At 38.6% G+C, this 20,972-nt stretch overlaps 1 protein-coding gene across 1 annotated transcript; it reads left to right on the forward strand.

Moving 5' to 3' along the window:
• Positions 1-8,812: 8,812 nt before the first annotated feature.
• anxa5a (annexin A5a) lies at positions 8,813-20,928 on the forward strand. The gene is made up of 13 exons (XM_072663184.1): positions 8,813-8,886; positions 9,094-9,133; positions 11,967-12,108; positions 12,684-12,778; positions 14,086-14,199; positions 14,522-14,612; positions 15,536-15,615; positions 16,696-16,746; positions 18,661-18,754; positions 19,090-19,185; positions 19,372-19,430; positions 19,597-19,719; positions 20,869-20,928. The coding sequence occupies exons 1-13, from the start codon at positions 8,813-8,815 to the stop codon at positions 20,926-20,928; spliced, it is 1,119 nt and encodes a 372-aa protein (XP_072519285.1).
• Positions 20,929-20,972: the final 44 nt, after the last annotated feature.

The raw sequence follows: 20,972 nt of genomic DNA on the forward strand, positions 1-20,972 counted from the left end.
GTTTCCATGGAGATGTGTTAACGCGCGCTCTTCTATAAACAAGCAATCAATTAAATATATTAATCAATATTAAGCAGGAGAATGACGTGTTTTTTGCCTCAGAAATATAGTCCGTCCAATAAGACAAAGTTAAAATATTAATAAAAATTTTTTGTGACTTTTATCATTTAAAAACGTGTGCTTTTGAAGCTCTGTTGATTAAACGTTTATTTTATTCTTATTTATAAACGTTAATTTTGATGTTTAATAGCTGTTAAGTTGTTTATCTGAACTGTATGAAGCCTCTAAAATATTAAGATAGGAAAATAATATGAAAATAGTAATATTTAGCATAATTTACATGTATTCGTTCCTTTAATTTAATTTAATTTAATTTAATTTAAAACGTTCCCTCAGTTTAGAAATGACGGTTAGTTATAATTATTATTTGTTAAATTAAATTAATGATTTATTAAATTGTGGGATCAGATTGTTAAATTGAAGGAATTATTTATTAGATTATTATTGAGAGGACCATTTAAGTTTCTAAATATTTTTTTTCTAGGGAAATCCAGGAAAGAATTTATTAAATTAAGGAAATAATTTAGGAAATTATGTATTAAATTAAAAGAACAATTTATTAAATTGAGGGAATTATTTATTTAATTAAATAAATGATTTATACAATTCAGAAAATTATTTAAGTTTATAAATATTATTTGTCTGCTTAGATACTTAGAGGCTAGAGGCTTTCTAGGAACTGTTCAGCCTGCTATACTCGTCTGTCTAAGAATCAATTCTTTCAGGTGAGTTAATATGACAGTGACTCTTATTCTGTAAAAGAACAACAAATTCTGAATTTCACTTCTCAAATGCAAAAGTCTCATAAACATAGTAAAAGCAGTAAATTTCTGATGCATAACCTTCTTGTTATTGACTGGCCTTTTCTCCATGGGTGTGTTCTAACGTTGCTTTGTCATGCTTAACATGGATATCTTTTCACCTGCTGAGATGTTCTGAATAAATGGGATTATGTCATGTTCTGTATTTGGGAATACGTCTGCATAATGAAAAATAAAAATAAAAGCGGTGTGATAATGATATTATTAAGGATGCTGTGCATTAGGGAATATGCACAATTTATTAAAACCAATGTAAGCTTATGCTAAACAGGTTTTCTGATTTTTTTATGGGCTTATTTATCCTAATTATAAGCAAATGCATGCAACAGGGTGCACAAAGCCTTCATCATCATGCAGCTTAGCATCAATATGGATAAAAGGGTAAAAGCCTTCATCTGGTCTTGATGATGCCGAGAACATTTTGTCAGTTTTTCTTATTGCATGAAACTCATGCATGACGAGGACAGTCAAACAGACACGGTGGTTCTCTAATAAAGCACTAGATAGACATTTTGATATTCATTATCTTCTCCCTCTGCTGAGTTGAGACTTGATCTGTTTGAGAATGAACATGTGCATGCATGTGTGTGTGTGTCTGTGTGTGTGCGTGTGCGCGCACACTTTCCTCGGCTCATAAGTCAGGGCAATGAATGTCCTTCAGCACTAGGGGAGGGGTCAACACTCGGTAGACGCAGAGAGAGGTTTGGAAAGGCAGCCTCATTCTGCCAGCAACAGAGGACACTACAAGACCTTCCTCCTCACAAGGAGACGTGAGGACAAAGGAGATGTGAGGACAAAGGAGAAATGAGGACAAAGGAGGAGGTCTAGTCCTAGATTCAAAAACCTAGGATGCTACATCTCAAGCCAAAACATCTCCCTGGGTTGGGACCCCCCTGAAAAACCAGGGCTGTTGCGTTCAAGTCTCTGACAACTGATGCCTGCCCCGAGGAGGTTCCTGGTGGCTTCCACCTCCATGCCTCTTGCAGTGGGATGGGGCTGGAATGTGAGTGTGTATCTGGGGATCCTCACGCTCCTGCTGCTGCTGATGGGGCTCCTGCTGTGGATGTTGCTCAAGCAGCTGAGGAACTCTGTGGGCAACGGCGCTCTGCACCCCAGCCGGTCTTTCAGAGGGCCACACTTCGGATCCTGCAGGGGTCATGATTTCTGAGAAAGAGAGATGTATGGAAAGCCATGGATTGCTATTATTACTGGACGAAACAGGGCTCTGCAGTACTCTTTAATAACTGTCAACTGAATGCATAGAGAGGACTGGCGTACACGTTCAGTGTGGGCAAGCAACTTTTTGAGGGTAGCTTAAAAACGGAGGGAAACTGCATGTTAATATTCTTAAATGAAACACTCCTAAAACTACTGGGCTTTTTTCAGGGCCCAAAAAGCTGGACTGAGGCTGTGGGATGATTTTGCTGGGTTATTTCTACAGGACTTCCAAAAGTGCTTCACTGTTCACTCAGAAAATACCCTTCGATCCTGAAGATCCCTCTAAGCTTAGATGCTACTAAATACAGAAGTCAATATGGAGACCCCAATACTCTACACTACACTTCGCCCAACTTCTCTCGAAAGAGGAGGGTCTTCAGTCAACATTTGAAGACAGCGAGCGCTGGACTCTGCTGTTCAGACACCCAGGCGAAGTTCGTTCCACCACTTCAGTGCAGGACAGAAAAAAGCCTGGACGCTTGTCCATTGGATCTTAAAGGATGGCGGGTCAGGCCGAGCCGTACTTGAAGCTGGAAGGCCTCTTGGTACTGAAGCAGCTTTATGTGTTCACAGTTTTACTGAAAAGGTCAATGTAGTTGTATCTAATTAATTCAGTGGACATTAGCTAATGTTAGTTGGCTAACATTAGTCTACCGGCTGAGTTGCTTAGCTAGCCAGCTGACCAAGCAAAAATAGTACGTAGAGTCCTTACACTTAATATTGCTATTTTCTCCTAATATTTGACGCATCAGTCTAGATAAGATACTGTTTCGACTGCTAAACGTTTAATGTGATGTTTTTCATGTGTGGCTGCAAAAATGTATTTTCTAACTTTTGCCCCCTTTTTCTACAGGCTGTAACAAATATTCCAGTCTTCAAGCTGAGAAGGAGCATAAAGATCTGATTTTAATTGAACAGTGTGTCATTATTGAACATGACTTGTAATGTAGCTTACTTTATTAAGAATATGATATTTAATGTTAAACTGAAAAATTAGTGAACAAAATATTTGACTTGTGTTCGCACGTGATCAGGTGCTTTTTACATATCTGTGACTTTCAGAATAAGATGTTTGGAATGTAATTCATACTAGAGCCCTAATAATCATGCTAATAACCATGCTAATAACCATGCTAATAACCATGTACAATAAAACGCAAGCCGCGAAGCTGGTGCATTACTCTCTGGTTGTTCTTTTCCTTCACTAAAGTGCATGGTCTTCCCTCTAGTGTGTGCAGTCCTCCAGATCTTGTAGTCTACGACAGCAAAGAAGCATCTAAACTTGATTTCTTACTGTCTAATTGAGTCAAAGAGGCCGGAATATCATTCATGTCAAAGGCAGATGTTCCTGGAAAAGGGATCAATGGATGTCTGTGCCAGGAGGTCAGTGAGATTAATGAATCATAATGTGTCCATGCTTCAGGGCCTGAGCCATACACATTCAACAAGGAGCTCCTTTCACCTTTGGAACACGTCATTAAATAGTCCTCACACAATCAGAGCTATGACCCGCTAGCAGCTCATTTGGGCTCTACTTTCATGCGAGGTGCAATTTCACGACCTAGAAGGTGTGGTGAGGTGAGGCCCGCAGGCTCTGTACAATGACAATTCACAGAAAAGTCAATAACATTCTCACTTATTAATTAGTTGCATTCATTATTCATAATTTCATCAAAAACGAGCGCCAAAGGCCTTTATGTTGAATGTTTTTTCATAACAGGCAGTGGGGCGGAGCTCTTTTATGTGTGTGTATTGTATTTGTGTGTGTTTTCGGGGGGCTGAGGTGAGAAAGAGAGAGTGAATGTGTCCAAACGCCGCACTGTGAATTGGCTGCAACAGTTTAGATAACAAATCTGTGTGTGCGTGAAAGAGTGTGATTGATCAATTTAACAACCAGAACCAAACTGGAAATTCAGAATCACCACGCAGTGACCACAGTTCTGTTTAAATACAACACAGGAGTCGGGCCTTAATGCAAAAAAGGTAAATCAGTTCACGGCTTTACAAAATATTGGCTTATGTCTTCAGTTTTAATTTAATGTAATTTAATGTAATTTAATTTAATTTAATTTAATGTAATTTAATTTAATTTAATTTAATTTAATGTTTAATTAAAACAACATATATACATATTTAGTATATGTAATATAAAGAATATATTAGTAATAAATATGTACTTTAAATACTTTTTAGGGCATTTTATAAGCAAATATATATATATATATATATATATATATATATATATATATATATATATATATATATATATATATATATATATGTGTGTGTGTGTGTGTGTGTGTATCTGTGCGTGTGTATGTGTATGTATAGAAAGACCAAATATCCTCCAGTCATTATTTAAAGTGAAAACATATTCTGTTATAACTAATACTTTAATGTTTCAGAAATATACATAATCTATTTTTAGTAATAATTAGAATAATATAACAACAAATGCAGAGATAAATACAGAGAGCACATTAATATGCAAAGATCTGAATAAACAAAAAAAAATACAGTATTTTTTTCTCTTTCAAAACAAATAAAGGTGCCAAAAGGGGGGTTTTGAGTGAAAGGAGTTTATTGGAGCACTTTATTGGACCCTATTTAGCTGAGGGTTTTTACAGCGTTACTCCAGCAAACCTTTGCACCCTTGTACCCTTCATTTACCATATACCACTACCATCATACCCCATGAGCCTGCTCTCATCAAACTGTAGAACTCAAATACATCCAGCTCACTTTATTTTTCACTCCTCTCCTGTGTCTTATTTGATTATATTTGAGCTCTAATTAGAAGCAATAGTTCAACAATACATGCTGTTGTTGCTCATGATGAAGGGAAGCAAGTATTCAACAGTGTGACTGATGCCATGTGAATGATACTGAGATCATTCACTTTCATTCACTGTTAGCAACATTAGCATTATTGAGTAAAGCATTCCTCAAATTGATTCGAGGTTTATCTCAGTGCTCTGTGCTTACTTAGATCAGTACCATCAGCGCTTTATAGTCCTCATCTCAATCAGTGGACCCATTAAACAAGCTTCACTGTATATATTTGTTTAATATTACTGTATTATGCTTTTAGAAAGGTGTGTATTGTAGAGTTATATGCATGTCAGTGTCCCCATAACTTAATGGGACATGTATTTTGCTGCTGTATAAGCCTTAAATGTTGTATAAACCTCAGATTCTCTATAAAAGCCCCTCAGCATCACAAAACACCCACTATACAACCAACCCTCAGTGTGAGGACTTTCATGCAGCCAAACCTAATCTTAACAATCAAGCTTAGTCTGCCTCCACTGGCGTACCCATCACTCCTGATGAGGTTCTTCTATTGTATTTATTATAATGGTTCCCAAAGGAGAGGTCCAGAAATGTGCTGGGAGGGGCCCAGCAAATGAATTGTGACTATTAATCACAAGCTGCTGAATGAGAGGCATGGCTGAGTGTTATTTCAGCCCTGGCTGATAGAGGCTTGATGAATAACAGAGCAGATATTGATGAGTGGTCAGTGCTGTAGAGGAAGAAAAATGCTGACCAGCATCAAACCTGATGTCCTGAAGTTTACACTGAGCCTGAAGTTTGATCGCAGGAAAGTTCCAAAGAGCTCCCTCCTGGCTTAATCTGACACTAGAGGGGGCCTATGTAGCCTTTGGGCCATTGGGTTAATCATACTTCACTGTACCTTTACATTAGTACCACAGATTTTAATACCTTTAACTCTGGTCATCATCCTCCCCAATCACACAGGCACACAGTAGAAGTGTCTAGTGTCTAGACAGCCACCCAAACCCATTTAATATAAATAACAGAAATATGGCATTGATTTAAAAATGTAATCAAACCATCTGTTTACCTAAAATTAAAGGAAGTTTCTGTGTGATTGACTTAATAACTTTCTGTATTTAACATGTTTAACATTTTTAGCCATTTGACTCCATTCTCTCCCAATACTGAGGACTCTTGTGCGCCCTCTAGTGGTTTGCAGTCATGTTTTTGTTTTTTTCAGAGCTAGCCTCCACATGGAGACAATGAATATAGCTAAATATTATATAAATTATACTTTTTTTTTTTTTTAATTTTATACTTTATTGTTTAATTTACTTTTATTTTAGAGAGTAGAAGAATGCATTATATTTCAAAAATCATGGACACCTACCAGCATCTTACTGTGTTTCTACAGCAAACAGGTTTTGGACTAGGGAGGGTCTCTACTAGCATTACTGCTGTTAATAGTAATACTACACAGCATCAGATTCATATAAAATATATACATACAACAATGTGCACAACACAGAAATATTATATGTACATATGGTTAATAATGCTCGTCTTTCTGAACACAGAATGGCAGAAACACTGGTGCCATAGACTGTAATGCCCCTTAACATTAATATATCCATGTTTATATCCATATATAACCATCCTTAATTAAACAGTCAGCACTTAGCAGACGTGTCTAGTGTCTAGACAGCCACCCAAAACTCATTTAATATAAGATAATAGAAATACAGCAAGTTTACATTGATTTAAAAATGTCATGAAAGCATCTATGTTCCTAAAATTAAGTCTCTTGTGCGCCCTCTAGTGTTTTGCAGCCTTGTTTGTCATTTAATAAGAGGTAGCTTAATGGAGCAAATGGAGCAAAATATTAATATATATATATATTTTTACATATATATAAATATTTACATTCAATTTTTTTACATTTTAATTTTGGGAGGTAGAAGAATATGTATATGTATTCTATATATATATATATGTATATATTTATATTTATATAATATATAATGTATATATTTATATTTCTACAGCAAACAGGTTGTAGACTAGGGAAGGTCTCTTTTTCTTTAGTGCACAACATCATGTATATAACAGTGTACTAAATACAGAAATATTGCTAGGGATATATTTATATATATATATATATATATATATAAAAACAAAAAAATAAGATGGCTGTATTAATTCAATATAATGTTCCATCTCTTTTTCAAAGGCAACAAAAACTGATATTTTGCCTAATATATATATTGAATACATAGCATAAGCAACAGATTTATCATATATAGCATTGCTCCGACTGTTTGGCTTGTGAGCCGATGATCTCATAAGCTGGACAAGTACACCACATTACACTAATGAGAGTCCTTGGGCGAAACTCCCAGCACTATATTTGCCCATCTGTGTAACATGATTAAGCCAAATGCTGTAAATGTAAAATAGCCATGTTTTTTCCCATTAAAATAATTTTAATAGATAATAGATCTCCATTCGTTTTAGACTATCCACACCAGAGATTCTCTGAAAGAAACAGGCCTCCATTAACACTGGCTCTAAAGGAAACATGCTTTGTCCCTTTCTGCTGTGTTGAGAATGAATGGGGTCTAACTGAATGCTATCTGAGGCCGAAGCCTCGTAAACTCAGCTTACACACAGCGTCCAAACCTAAGTGATGATAACATCTCTGTTTGGACTTATAGAAGAGACACCCGTTGACTAAATTAAGACACCAGTGATTTAATCCCTATTCCCTATTCCACCATTAGCAGATACGGCCTTGCGTTTCAGAGCCGAGTTAGAGTCAGCTGGATGAAGCTGAAGTGCCACAGTATTAGCAGCGACAGCACAGCAGCTCTGCATTCAAAGACACTCTAGTCTAAGAGGTGTGTGTTAATACTCACTCAGGCCGTTGTGTCCACAGCCATCTGCAATTCAATCTCCCTGGGTCACACATGCTTAACCACAACATCTTCACAGATACCCTATTATGTGTTCCTTATCTTGCTTATTGGCCCTGCAGGCACCATGCTGGCCTGCCCACTGCAGAACTGGGCTCAAATGAAGCTGGTGGAGGAATCTGATGACAGTCTTCTGCCTTCGCTCCCATTTCCTCAACAGTGCTCTGCTCGGCTTTGTGTTTTTGCACCAAGCTGTACCATTGAAGCCCACTTATGTTTTATTTATTTATGTCATTGCAAGAAAATCGCTAGTCTATGTACCATAGATGTGCTTAAAGGAACAGTTTATTAGCTAAAAACCTTATGTAATAAATGTCCAAATGTTTGTGGACACCCCTATAAATGAATGCATTCAGCGCTTTAAGTTGCACCCATTGATGACATAGAGGTGCGAATACACACACAGCCTGTCTAGTCCCTGTAGAGAACCTTTGGCAATGGAATAAGCAAATAAAGGGCAGATAAACATCATGAACCTATTGGCACCATGCCACCTAATGCCAGGCGTGGGGGTATAAAGCCCCCCAGCATTGAGCTGTGGAAGCAGATATGGAGCAGTGGAAGAACTGTGTTCTCTGGAATGATGGATGGTGCTCCATCCAATACTTTTGGGATGAGCTGGGGACGAGGTGGGGTGGTGATGATCATCCAGCATCCTGACCTCACTAACGCTCTTGAATGCAATCAAATCCTCACAGCAATGCTCTTACAAAATCCAGTAGAAATCCTTCATCCCTGGACATTAAATCCAACCAAAGCTGGATAAACTCACTTTTAATACCCTTCATTTTGGAAGAAGCAGTTAATAAGCAGGTGTCCCTATACTTTTGTCAATATAGCTTTTTCTCCTCTGGGAAGGATTTGCACTAGATGTTGGAACATTGCTGTGAGGAAAGGGTTCAGACATCACTGCAGCTCATCACACAGTCTTCAGTCTTAATGAGACGCTTGACGTCATCCCAAATGGGCGTGGCTCCGAGTAGCGAGGAAAAGCCCTGTGGTGCTCGGCTCTCGCGCACAGGTGAGGGCACTGACAAGTGAGCCAGCGCACCGACAGGTATCTGTGTGTTTGAGGGGCAGGTGGGAAACTCGTAGCGTGACTTACTTTAAGTGAAACCAGATAAATGACGTTTATGGATTAATAAGTTGACGCTGCACGGGCCGCTGATTAATTGGAAGGTGTCGTGTGATTGATGTGCTAATGCACGCGACTAACACTGCTGTTTCTCATTGTTTTACTGTAGCACGCGGACCGGAGCTGAGAGCAGCCTTACAGCGACTATGGTAAGATCAGCTTCTACACACTAGCACGAGAGACAGCACCCAATAAACCATCTAACATACAGTACTGATGTTTAAACTTCTAGACAGACAGACAGACAGACAGATAGACAGACAGACAGACAGACAGACAGACAGATAGATAGATAGATAGATAGATAGACAGACAGACAGACAGACAGACAGATAGACAGATAGATAGATAGATAGACAGACAGGTAGATAAATACACACATAGGTATACAGACAGACAGACAGATAGATACTGTAATTTGAAGTTTTAGATAGATGGTAGAAGTAGATAAACAGACAGACAGGCAGACATATAGATGGATAGACAGACAGATAGATAGATAGATAGATAGATAGATAGATAGATAGATAGACAGACAGATAGATAAATATATTAATATATATATAGATAAACAGACAGACAGACAGGCAGATATATAGATATATAGATAGACAGACAGACAGACAGGCAGACAGATAGATAGATAGACAGACAGACAGACAGGCAGATATATAGATAGATAGATAGATAGATAGACAGATAGACAGAAAGACAGACAGATAGACAGAAAGACAGACAGATAAATGGATAGATAGACAGACAGATGGATAGATGGATAGACAGATAAATGGATAGATAGACAGACAGATGGATAGATAAGTAAATAGATGTTTGAATAGATAGATATACATGTAGACAGTGTGTTCATATTAGATCATATTAGATACATCAAATACGAATACTGTCTAATAACTAAAAATCTGACATTTGAGATTTGATCTCTATGTTTGAAAAATTATCTGTACTAAATATACATTTTATTATAGGTTGTTAAGCTATAACAGTACAGCTAATGAGTCATATTTTGTTTTGCACAGATCTAAAACTACATATTTGTAATATTTGTATTGACAGTTATCTAGTGTTCCAGTGAAGCTGTGACTTTGTGCAGGACTCATTTCTACATGTTTATATATACTTTAATGATTTGATGTTGTTGAGAACATTGAACCCACACTTTTTAACAGTAGACAGATAGAAAATGAGAGATAATCAGAGAGGCAGAGAGAGAAGCCGAGACATGAAATTAGTTTAGAGGGGTTTAAATCTGAACTCAAGTAAATTAGATTTAGATCACTGAAACAGTGCAAACAGTCTCCAGTTTCACCATGATTTGCATATAGTTCACTTACTATCTAATTATTCAAAGTTCATTTTTAAAAGTAGACTACACTGAACACAAAATATGAAAAGGAACCTTTTATTGATGTATGCAAAAGTTTGGGCACCCCTGGCCAAATGACACATTTAATATTTTTATTGAGTAGCAAAAAAAATCTAAATAATCAGTGTGATTAGATAGAATTATAGACAGTAAAACAAAAGTATCTTTTATTGTTACATTTTAAAAGAACCAGAAAATGTTATGTAAATTTTATTAACATTTTTTTAAATTTTATGTAAAAAACATTATATATGTTATTTAGCATTGTTTCACCATCTTGCTGAGTCATGATTTATTACACCTCTACTATTCTGCTTCTCAAAAATACAGAGAAAAGCACAAGGTGAACAAAAGTATTCGGACATCTGCTCATTCATTGTTTCTTACAAAATCAAAGGTTTAAAAAATGAGTTTATTCTGCTTCTGTTGGAGTAACTGTCTCCACTGTCCAGTGATGAAGGCTTTCTACTAGATTTTGGAGGAGCATTTTTGTGGGGATTTGGTTGGATTCAGTGACAAGAGCCTTACTGATGTCAGGATGTTGAGTGGTCACCACTCCACCTTATCCCCAACTCCCAGCTCATCCCAAAAGTACTGGATGGAGAACCATCCATCATTCCAGAGAACACAGATTCACTGCTTCACAGCTCAATGCTAGGGGGCTTTATACCCCTCTAACCCATGTCTGGCAATAGGCAGCATGGTGCCAATAGGTTTAATCCATTTTATTTGCAGTGCTTCTCTACAGGAACTGCAACACTTTTTTATTTTCAGCATTTTGTGCAACTGGATACTTACTCATCTGATACTTTTCCAGCTCACTTGTCCTTCTTTATGTGGTGATTGCAGCAGCATTAGTGTATTTAATGTGAATTAATAAAGGTGTCTTATTTAAATAGAGATGGTGCCGTTAGATAGTTTGCGATTTCTCTGATGTAGCTCAGTCTTGCTCGCTGGAGGTAACAGATCTGTGCTGGCCTGGAAAAAGCTGTCATGGAGTTTCAGGTTGATGGTTGATTGGATTACAGTAGATCGGATGCGGAGTGGTCAGACCGTGGTACAGCACAGATCAAGTCAGCAGCTTGGCGTCAGCCTCACTGAGATAAAGAAACACACCTATCATTTAATCTCTGCATCTACAAGGATTAGCCATGCTCGGCCTGTCACATCAGTTACGTTGGGCCTTTAACTGGCCTGTAGGCTCGGATACACCGAGCAGTCGGTAGGGTGGCAGGCTTACGAAATGTGAAGCCGTTCTTATTTACATGTAGTGAGGTTCTATGAGAACGCAGACTGAGGGGCTACCGAGTGTCACAGAGGTCAAGGCAATGATCCCTGGTGATGCCACAGCCATCCGCCATGTGATTGGAGAGCACTAAACCATTCAGAGAGGAAAAAAGTCTAAATCACTGATTTCCGGCCTTCCTTCTGAAGATCTCTTTACAGTCCTCACCTCCAACTCAAATCTAAGCATCAAGCACTTCTCAAGGCTCAGAGAGCTCAGATGAGCAGGCAAGGTTGAATAGGGTTTAGGCTAAAGTCTGCAAGAGAAGAGTAAATCTCCAAGAACAGGGTTGGCAACTCTTGTACTGTTACAGATTACAGTGACTCATTCATTCCTTACTTCTTTGTCCCATGTATGTTCTGTCCTACAGGCGAGCAGAGGCAGTGTGAAACCCTTCGTGAAATTCAACGCTAAGCAGGATGCCGACCTCTTACGCAAAGCCATGAAAGGGATCGGTCAGTAAGCACCAGTTGTTCTAGTCAAACAAACAATATGACCTGTAACTGTTTTCTAGTTTGTTGCAAATACATCCACAGTTTCAATAAGAAGTGAATGCATTGGAAACCCCCGGATTTCTCCATTGATTACCTGGATTTCTGTTTTACTAAAATTAGGTCTGATGATTATGGTAGTCAAACACAAACACAATCTGAAAACTGAACTAAAAAACACAATCATTTCTACTGTTAATTTCTTTTATTTAGCACATTGCATAAACATCCACAGTGCAGGCTAGAAAAAGTAAGTGAACTCTTGAATTGAATAACTTGTAGATTCCAACTGGATACTAACTGGATAGATCACCTGTACAGTGCATCCAGACATGCATAGGTTGTTATCAACAGTATTTTGGGGCTTGCCTGCAGTTCTCTACAGATCTCGACCCTTGGCTGAAATTTTGAATTTTGAAAATTTCACTCACACTTATGATGACCAAAACGATTAATTTTCCCAAGGAAATCTGCTCTCAGTGTGTCTTGAATTGGTCCAGGCCTTCTTTAAGCTCTGTGTATGTGGTTTCTCATTGCAGGCACTGATGAAGATGCCATCCTCATGCTCTTAACTTCTCGCAGCAATGACCAAAGACAAGAGATCAAAGCTGCCTATAAGAAAGCTCACGGCAAGGTGAGACACAGTCACATCCCAGCTTGAGTGTCAGGACAAATGCAGTCCTTTCATTTATGCAATGCTAAACTTAATGGGCCCTATTTTAGCTATCTTTTGGTGAGCCATCAGCCACGCACTGCAGCTTGATTAGGGGGGTCAGTATGTCTTACCTAGCGTAACCACAGGAAAAGTTTGACTTGCGCAGCTTGAAACACGTAAAAGGCATGCGCTAAGTCGCTTAATTAATCATGGGTGTGTTTTGGGAATGGGTGTGTTCACTTTATTCACTTTAACATGAATTAATTTCTTCTAATCCTAAACCAAATCTTAACCCTAACTCTACCTTAAATCTCAACCCAAAGCCAAAAACTAACCCGTACCCCTCCCAATCCTCCCAAACCTCCTCCCTTTCCCCCCTTTCCCCCCTTTCCTCCTACCGAAACCCTTACCTTACCCTCCCTCCTCATTTACCCAACCCTAAGTTCCGTTTCCATTCATTTTTGTTTATGGGATCACTTAAAAGACTCCATAAGACATTACTCACCTGTTGGGTCCACCTTCAGGGTCCCATCTAGGCCCCATGTGTAGTGTACTTGATGGGGCCCCTGCTTAACCCCTCCTGGTCCCATCACTGACCCTGGTGGGCATCCATAAGTGGGGCCAACATGGAACCTGAGGACAACACCTTCTGGTTCCCAGTTGGACCAACCATACCCCACATAGACCCCACATGGACAAGTTAGCTGGGTCATTCTAAACCTAACCCTACACTCTTAAAAATAAAGATACTAGAAAGGGCTATATGTGTGAAGAACCTTACCAATTTGAAGGGTCTTCATTCTCACAGCTTTAAAAATGTTTCCTAATGAACCAAAAGGGGTTCTTCTATGGCATAGATCAAAGACCCATTTGTAGCACCTTTTGTTTTTAGAGAGAACATTATTGATTAATACTGTTAATCGCTGTTAATCAACTGAGCTTCTCCAGAGAGTTTGTTAACAATCTGACAGGCTATTGCATTTGTGTTAATGATTTGTTCTCATTGGAATCAAGTAAATTCGCTGCATCCCCCCTTTTCAGTGTACGAGCTTCTATATGTCTACACACACTCTGTGTATTTAAAATAGCTCCGATTGCCAAAGAACATGATGAATGGCAAATGAAGTCAATTTCAGGCCTCTTGCTCTGTCCATGTTAGTGACTGATGGTGTAGATGAAATTTCCATTATCGCAGCTGTCGGCCAAGAACCAATTCCCTAATCAGTCAATAATTTTAAATAATCCAGAAGCTCTACATCTCTTTCTCTCCTTCTCTTTCTCTGTAGGACCTAGTGAAGGATCTAAAGTCGGAGCTGGGAGGGAAGCTGGAGGATCTGATCGTGGCTCTAATGTCTCCTCCTCGTGTTTATGATGCATATGAAATTCACAAGGCCATCAAGGTACCATCAAACACCTTCATCTACGCAAAATAAAGGAGCCATAAAGGGTTCTTTGGAGTGATTCCATAGAGGAGCCACTAAAGAATGGGCCTTTAAATGGACTCGCTGTTGTAAATGAGATGTGCAGGAACCAGTACAGCATGTTTAAAGCCCATAAAATAGAATAAAATGGTTGAAAATATTCTGCATGATGCCTGATATCACTCGAAATGACCCTGTTTACATCTCAGTAATGGCAATACTGCGAAATTTAGGACTGTTGGTGGGATTCCCCAGCACATCCCCCTTTTATGTCTCTGTAAATGTATCTCCTGTAACACAGGGAGCAGGCACCAATGATAAGATTCTGATTGAAATCCTGGCCTCCAGGACTCCCGAGCAGATGAAGGAGATCGTCAAGGCATACAAGAAAGGTAATCATTACTCGGCCAGTGGAAAATAAGCCAGGCTGATCCTGTTACTAACCCAGCTCCAGTTTCTTTTAAATGAGCTTGAGCTATGGTAAAAGCTTTGAGCTATCATTTGATGGACTGTAATGTCACATTTTGCTCAAGTGTACATCAATATCAAATGAAGGTCTAGCGTCATAAACTGGAAGCTGTTCACACCATGACCGATGCCTGCACCACTACTTAAAAAGAACCAGTAGAATCCATAGGTACTGGCCATTTCCAACATACACTGTATGTTCAAATGTTTGTGGACACCCCTTCTAACGAATGCATTCATCTACCAGTACTGACACAGATGGACACACACTCACACATACAGCTTGTCTAGTCCCTGTAGAGAAGTATTGCCAATAGAATAGGACTCCACGCCTAATGCCAGATGTGGGCTATAGAGGGGTATAAAGCCCCCCAGCATTGAGCTGTGGAGCAGTGGAGGAGCTGTTCTCTGGAATGATGGACGGTGCTTCATCTAATAATTTGGGGATAAGTTGGGGAGTTGAGCATGAGGTGGGGTGGTGATCATCATCCAACATTCTGACCTTACTAATGCCCTTGTCACTAAATGCTATCAAATCCTCACAGCAATGCTCCTCCTAAATCTAGCCTTTTTTTCCTGGACAGTAGAGACAGTTACTCCAACAAAAGCAGGATGAACTTGTTTTGATAGCCTTGATTTTGGAAAAATGAGCAGGTGTCCCAATATTTTTGTCCTTATATTGTAGATCGTGCTTGTTTGTTATCTTTGTCAGATACTGAAAAAGGAGAAGCTCTGAAAACAATGGAATATATGTCAGGGAACGCATGCTCTTAAGCCGTAGTCTACAGACCATTGTGTGATCTAAGTGTCAGTAGTCATCTTTCCTCGTCTCATGTTTCTTACCTAGAGCATGGAGGCAAGCTGGAGAAAGACATCATGGGAGACACCTCTGGACATTACCAGAGGATGCTGATTATCCTTCTGCAGGTAAAGGGTGGGGATCACAGTGAGTTGCAGTACACTCTTCTATATACTACTGAACAGGGTTCTTTGATTTGTAAGCAATAATAGAACCCTTTTCATTGCAATAGAGAACCATTTTGAAGGATTATGCATTTTATTGGTGCATTAACTTACCATGGTTCTCTTAAGACCTTTTACCTTTGCTAAAGATCCATTTAGTGGATTAATATGATGCAAATAATTTACTACACAGTAATGAATTCTAGTTAACTATTCACTGATAGGCAGTCTTATTTGCTCATAGATCACAGATAGACCACTGGTAGACCACCCCACCTCCTAATTACTATGTTTTTTCTGCAATTGGTAAATAAATAATACATTGCTAATGCTATATAATATAATAAAAAGCTATATAATGAATTAGTTAGTACAGCTCATGGAAAGAGGCTACTTCGCTCAGTGGCGTGGAGAGAAAAGCAATATAGGGGGGCAATGTAGATGTTTCACCACTCTTTTAATTGTATCATGGTCAAAAATAAAGTGTAGCACTGAATTGCATAATAAATAAATAAATAAATAAATAAATATCTACCAAAACAGTATTAATTTTGCTACACAGGCAGTTGGCGAACTTGTCTGTGATCCAAGAGGTCAAGAGTCTGACCCCAACTCTTGACCACAGTATTTATCCCAAAGTTGTGTAACACTTTGATGTAGGCCAAAAGGACAGACAGAAATATAGAAAGGACTTCTGCAAAACGAACCAGTACGTGAGACCAGAAGGTCACATCTGAAGGTGACTGTATCCAGATATAGTCCGAATGGAAAGTTGGGGGACGATAGCTGAAGCCACGGAAACAGCGAGAGATGTTTTCTCTGGGTCTTGATAACATGAGCAGCCATGATGTCACCCCTAAGTGATTAAAACTACTCTTAAGGTGGTGGTAGAGTGAGGATTAAATGCACCAGAGTCATACGCTAGGGTAACTCGAGATCAGAGGTTGCCAGGTTGGGGAAAACTCATCAGGCCTGTCTCAGGAAATAGTAGGCTCTGCTGATGATGTGTTGTCCTTGATTATGTACTTCTGTTTCTCCATGCAGGGAGAGAGGGAGGAGGGAGTGGATGAAAGCAGAGTGGAGAAAGACGCCAAGGTAAACTGACCAGGCCACAGGTTCATTTCTGTTCGTGTCTCATAGTGAGTGTAATGAGTACGATCACAAGGGTAAGGAGAGCTAAATCTAGCCAAGCGCTGTTACTTTGGGAAATACTGAATAAATGTGGTACCCGGGGCTTTTACTTTGGTAAACAGTAGATTCAGTTGGTAACCAACGCATTTGCTTTTGTAAACAGTTTGATAAATATAAATAATAAATATGTAATAAATATGATAACCCTCACCACTGTTTAATCCAGCAAGTTGCTTTTACCCAAATAAATAAATTCTGATATCCTTAAAACTGGACAAATCCCAGATATTACTCAGCTATTTGGAATTAGGGGACTATTTGTGAGAATTTTTCAGATATTTCAGTTAAAGCAACTTTTAAAAGTCTTTTAGTTTTTTGACATTTGATAATAGATAGTGATTGGCATACTTTAAATTATTTTTTAAATTAATCTGTGCTGGTTCAGTATTATACAGTGGGTTTGTGTGTTCAATACAACCTGAGTAAAACTCGCACCTTTACTACTGGCCCTTTACTAACCCCCCTCACTCACTATCAGTGTGTAGTCGTCCCCCCCGAGCTACATTCTCTTAGATACGCAGTTATATTTTATACAAAGGTTGGCTGCCTGGCCTCAGTGTTGAGTGTGACGCTGTCTGAATACTGCTGTGCTCACTCTTGCATTACCACAAGATTATGCTATCAGTGCTTAATCTTAAAAATATGAAACCCTTGACTCTTACTTTTGCCAATATTTGTATAGATATAATCATTACTTGTGTAAACAGTTGGATAAATGTGTGACCGGAGGTTTACCTTAGTAAATAGACAAATTTGACATTAGATAAATATAATAGAAATGCCTTTACTTTTGAAAGTAGTTGCATTAATAAGATACTCTAACCCATGCTTTGGTAAACAGTTGGATTAGTATTATACCTAATGAATACATTACCAGTGTCACTACTTTAGTAAGTAGTTAGATAAATATGTCTCTTACTTTTGCCAATATTTGGATAGATATAATAACATGTAGTTATACACATAGTTGGATAAACATGGGACCAGAGGTTTTCCTTAGTTAATAAACAAATTTGACATTCATGACCCTCTGACATTTGTAAATATTTGGATAATTTGGGAAAATGTTGGTAAACAGTTGGATAAATGTGCTACCAGTGTCCTTATGTTTGTAAACAGTTAGATAAATATAATAGAAATGCCTTTACTTTTCCAAATAGTTGCATTAATATGGTACCCTGAACCCATGCTTTGGTAAACAGATGGATAAGTATTATACTCAATACCAGTGTCTTTACTTCAGTAAGTGGTTAGATAAATATGACACACTTGACTCTTACTTTGTGAATATTTGGGTAATTGGATAAATGTGGTATCATTGTTTTTGCTTTTGTTCACTGTTGGATGAATATGATACCAGTGCCTTTACTTTAGTAAATAGCTGCATAAATATGATTCCCTGAACCCATATTTTGGTAAACAGTTAGATAATTGTTAAACCCATCATTAATTGGTCATTAATCTAATAAACAAGTTGATAAAAGTATCATCAGCACTTTTTTATACATTATACAATACATTTTAGCTACATTTTTAGCAGTTACACCTAACATAGGTGCATCATCCATCACTTGAAGAAGACCACTACAGACCACCAACGTTCACTGTATTTGTATTATATGTATTATTTGAATGTGGGTCACATGTGATGGTGAGAAACAGTGGCACTGGGTTTGTCTCAGTCTCATTATTTCTTTATCCTGTGGTAGAACAAAGAGGTGCCAAGTTTAGGGTGAACTCACAGGAGTAATGTGAGACCCGGGTGTAAGTTTCAGTCTTAAGACACTTTTATGTGTTTGTTTGTCGATCGTGTTTCAGGAGTTGTTTACTGCCGGTGCAGAGAAGTTCGGCACAGATGAAGACAAGTTCGTCAACATCCTCGGCAACAGGAGCGCCGAGCATCTGAGGAAAGGTACTCAGATACAGTAGAATGGAGCTGCTTTGCTTCTGCGAGACCTGGTATACTTGTCATAATTGATAAAACCATGACTTGTCTTGACTGGTCTCAAGCAGAAAACCGTGAGGGAGAATGGCATTGTGTGTTTACTGGTGTTGACTTTTCTTTTATTGAAATTAATTGGATGTAAAACATTTAAATGTGACAAATTTGCAAAATAGAAGACAATCCGAAGGGGCAAATACTTTGTCACAGCACTGTACATAGAGAGCATGATATTGAAACATGTGGGGGAGCCTAGGCCCAATGTTACAATATTTATATCATATTTTTATTTAATTTCTCTCTAGTTTTTGAGGCGTATAAGAAGCTGGCTGGCTGTGACATCGAAGAAAGCATTGAGGGGGAGTGCACTGGCAACCTGGAGGAAGTGCTGTTAGCAGTGGGTAAGAAAAGGAAAGACGGGAGGATATAATTAAATCTCTCGACAAACACAGAAGATACGTTTATTAGCGTAGCAGTAACAGATCACAGAGGCAAACATTTACCTATTCTGTCTCAGCGCCTCAGATGAATCACTTTACTCTGTACTGAAATGAACTGTGGGTAATGGGTGCTTTGTCTCTCCTCAGTGAAATGTGCGAAAAGCGTTCCGGGCTATTTTGCTGAAAGTCTGCGCGAGTCTATGAGGGTATGAATAACCAATGTTAATGAGATCCCATTTTAGTGAGTGGCAATAAACTGGAACTGCACTGAACACTGTAGATTGTTGTAGATTGTTATTTAAACCACTCCTGGATCGCCAATAAAATGACAAGTTATTTTATGTCTCTGTTTGTTTGTTTGTGTTTGCCCAGCGTGCCGGCACTGACGACGAGACGCTGATCAGGATCATGGTGTCCAGGAGTGAGGAGGACATGCTGGACATCAGAGCCAAATACAAGAAGATGTATGGAGAATCCCTGTACCGCACCATTCAGGCAGGTGTAACACAAACACACACTCACACACAAGTCCAGTAATCCACTGACTGACTAGCACCCCAAATGTTGTCAATCAACCAAAACATGTTTGCTTATTTAGTTTTACACTGAAGCTACGGAGCTAATATAGCTAACAAGCATATTAACACTGTGCTAATTGCAGGCCCTGTCATATATTGTCCGCAAACCATACTGAATTAATGCTCCTTTGAGTGACAGTTCTGTATCTCTCAGCTTGTCCAGAAATGCATGCAAGTATGTCCTTCTTGAGTGGTGGCTTAAAGCGTGAATTCCATTTCCTGACTGTAGGGGGAGCCAGAAAAGCAGCATTATGCAATTATTGTTTAATGCTGCTTTAATTTATCTCAAACAGACTTGCTTATGTGGTATCAGAAAACCATGTGACGCACCGTTATATACAATTGCAAACTGTAGAGCTAAGCTGCCTCAGTGGGATTCTAGTAAAGTGTTTGCACTAAGCTAACAACATAACATTTTAGATGTAGATTAAATAATAAAATAATAGAATTGGCAGTTAGTGGTCTCCTCCAAGCGTGTTTATTTGACCAAGGACGTCGCATTACCAGCAGTTCGAACAGAAGTGATTGGCTGGTTTCCTGTTCTTTAGAGAAAGACCATGCTAGTCTGTAGACTTCCAGCACTGGTAGCACTGTGATGGGAGAATCCTAGCTAATGGATGGGAATTGGAAAGGACTACAGTTTGGTAAAGGGGACAAAACTTGTAGAATGCTCAATGCTCTAACCAATGGGAGAGCTTGTTTGCCTGGGTTTACCTACCTACAATATCACAGAAAATATAACTGGATTATTTCCCTTTATATATTCCCTATTTTGTTTCCAAGTAAAACTTAGCAATGAAATAAAACTCAGCTGAAAATCATAGATGCAGATTTGTAGATACATAGACAAAGTCTATGAAGTCTTTATAAACCATATGTTCACACAACAGCCATTGGGATTCCCATTGGTTCTCTATAGAAATGGACAAATTGTATGTCACATAGTCGCATGCTTCCTAAAGTAATTTTATAGATTATAAAAGCAGTATTTCATGACAGTTAGAGCTGTGTGTGTGTGTGTGTGTGGTGTATATATCTGAGTATATATTTTTCTCTTCATCTTTAGGACGACACTGATGGAGATTATGGAAAGGCCCTGCTCTACCTCTGTGGCGGAGATGATTAATTGTTACCTTTATTTATTCTCTGATTGGTTTGTCTTTTCCAGCT

The sequence above is a fragment of the Salminus brasiliensis genome, chromosome 19, assembly GCF_030463535.1.
Source record: "Salminus brasiliensis chromosome 19, fSalBra1.hap2, whole genome shotgun sequence".
Taxonomy (NCBI): Eukaryota; Metazoa; Chordata; class Actinopteri; order Characiformes; family Bryconidae; genus Salminus; species Salminus brasiliensis.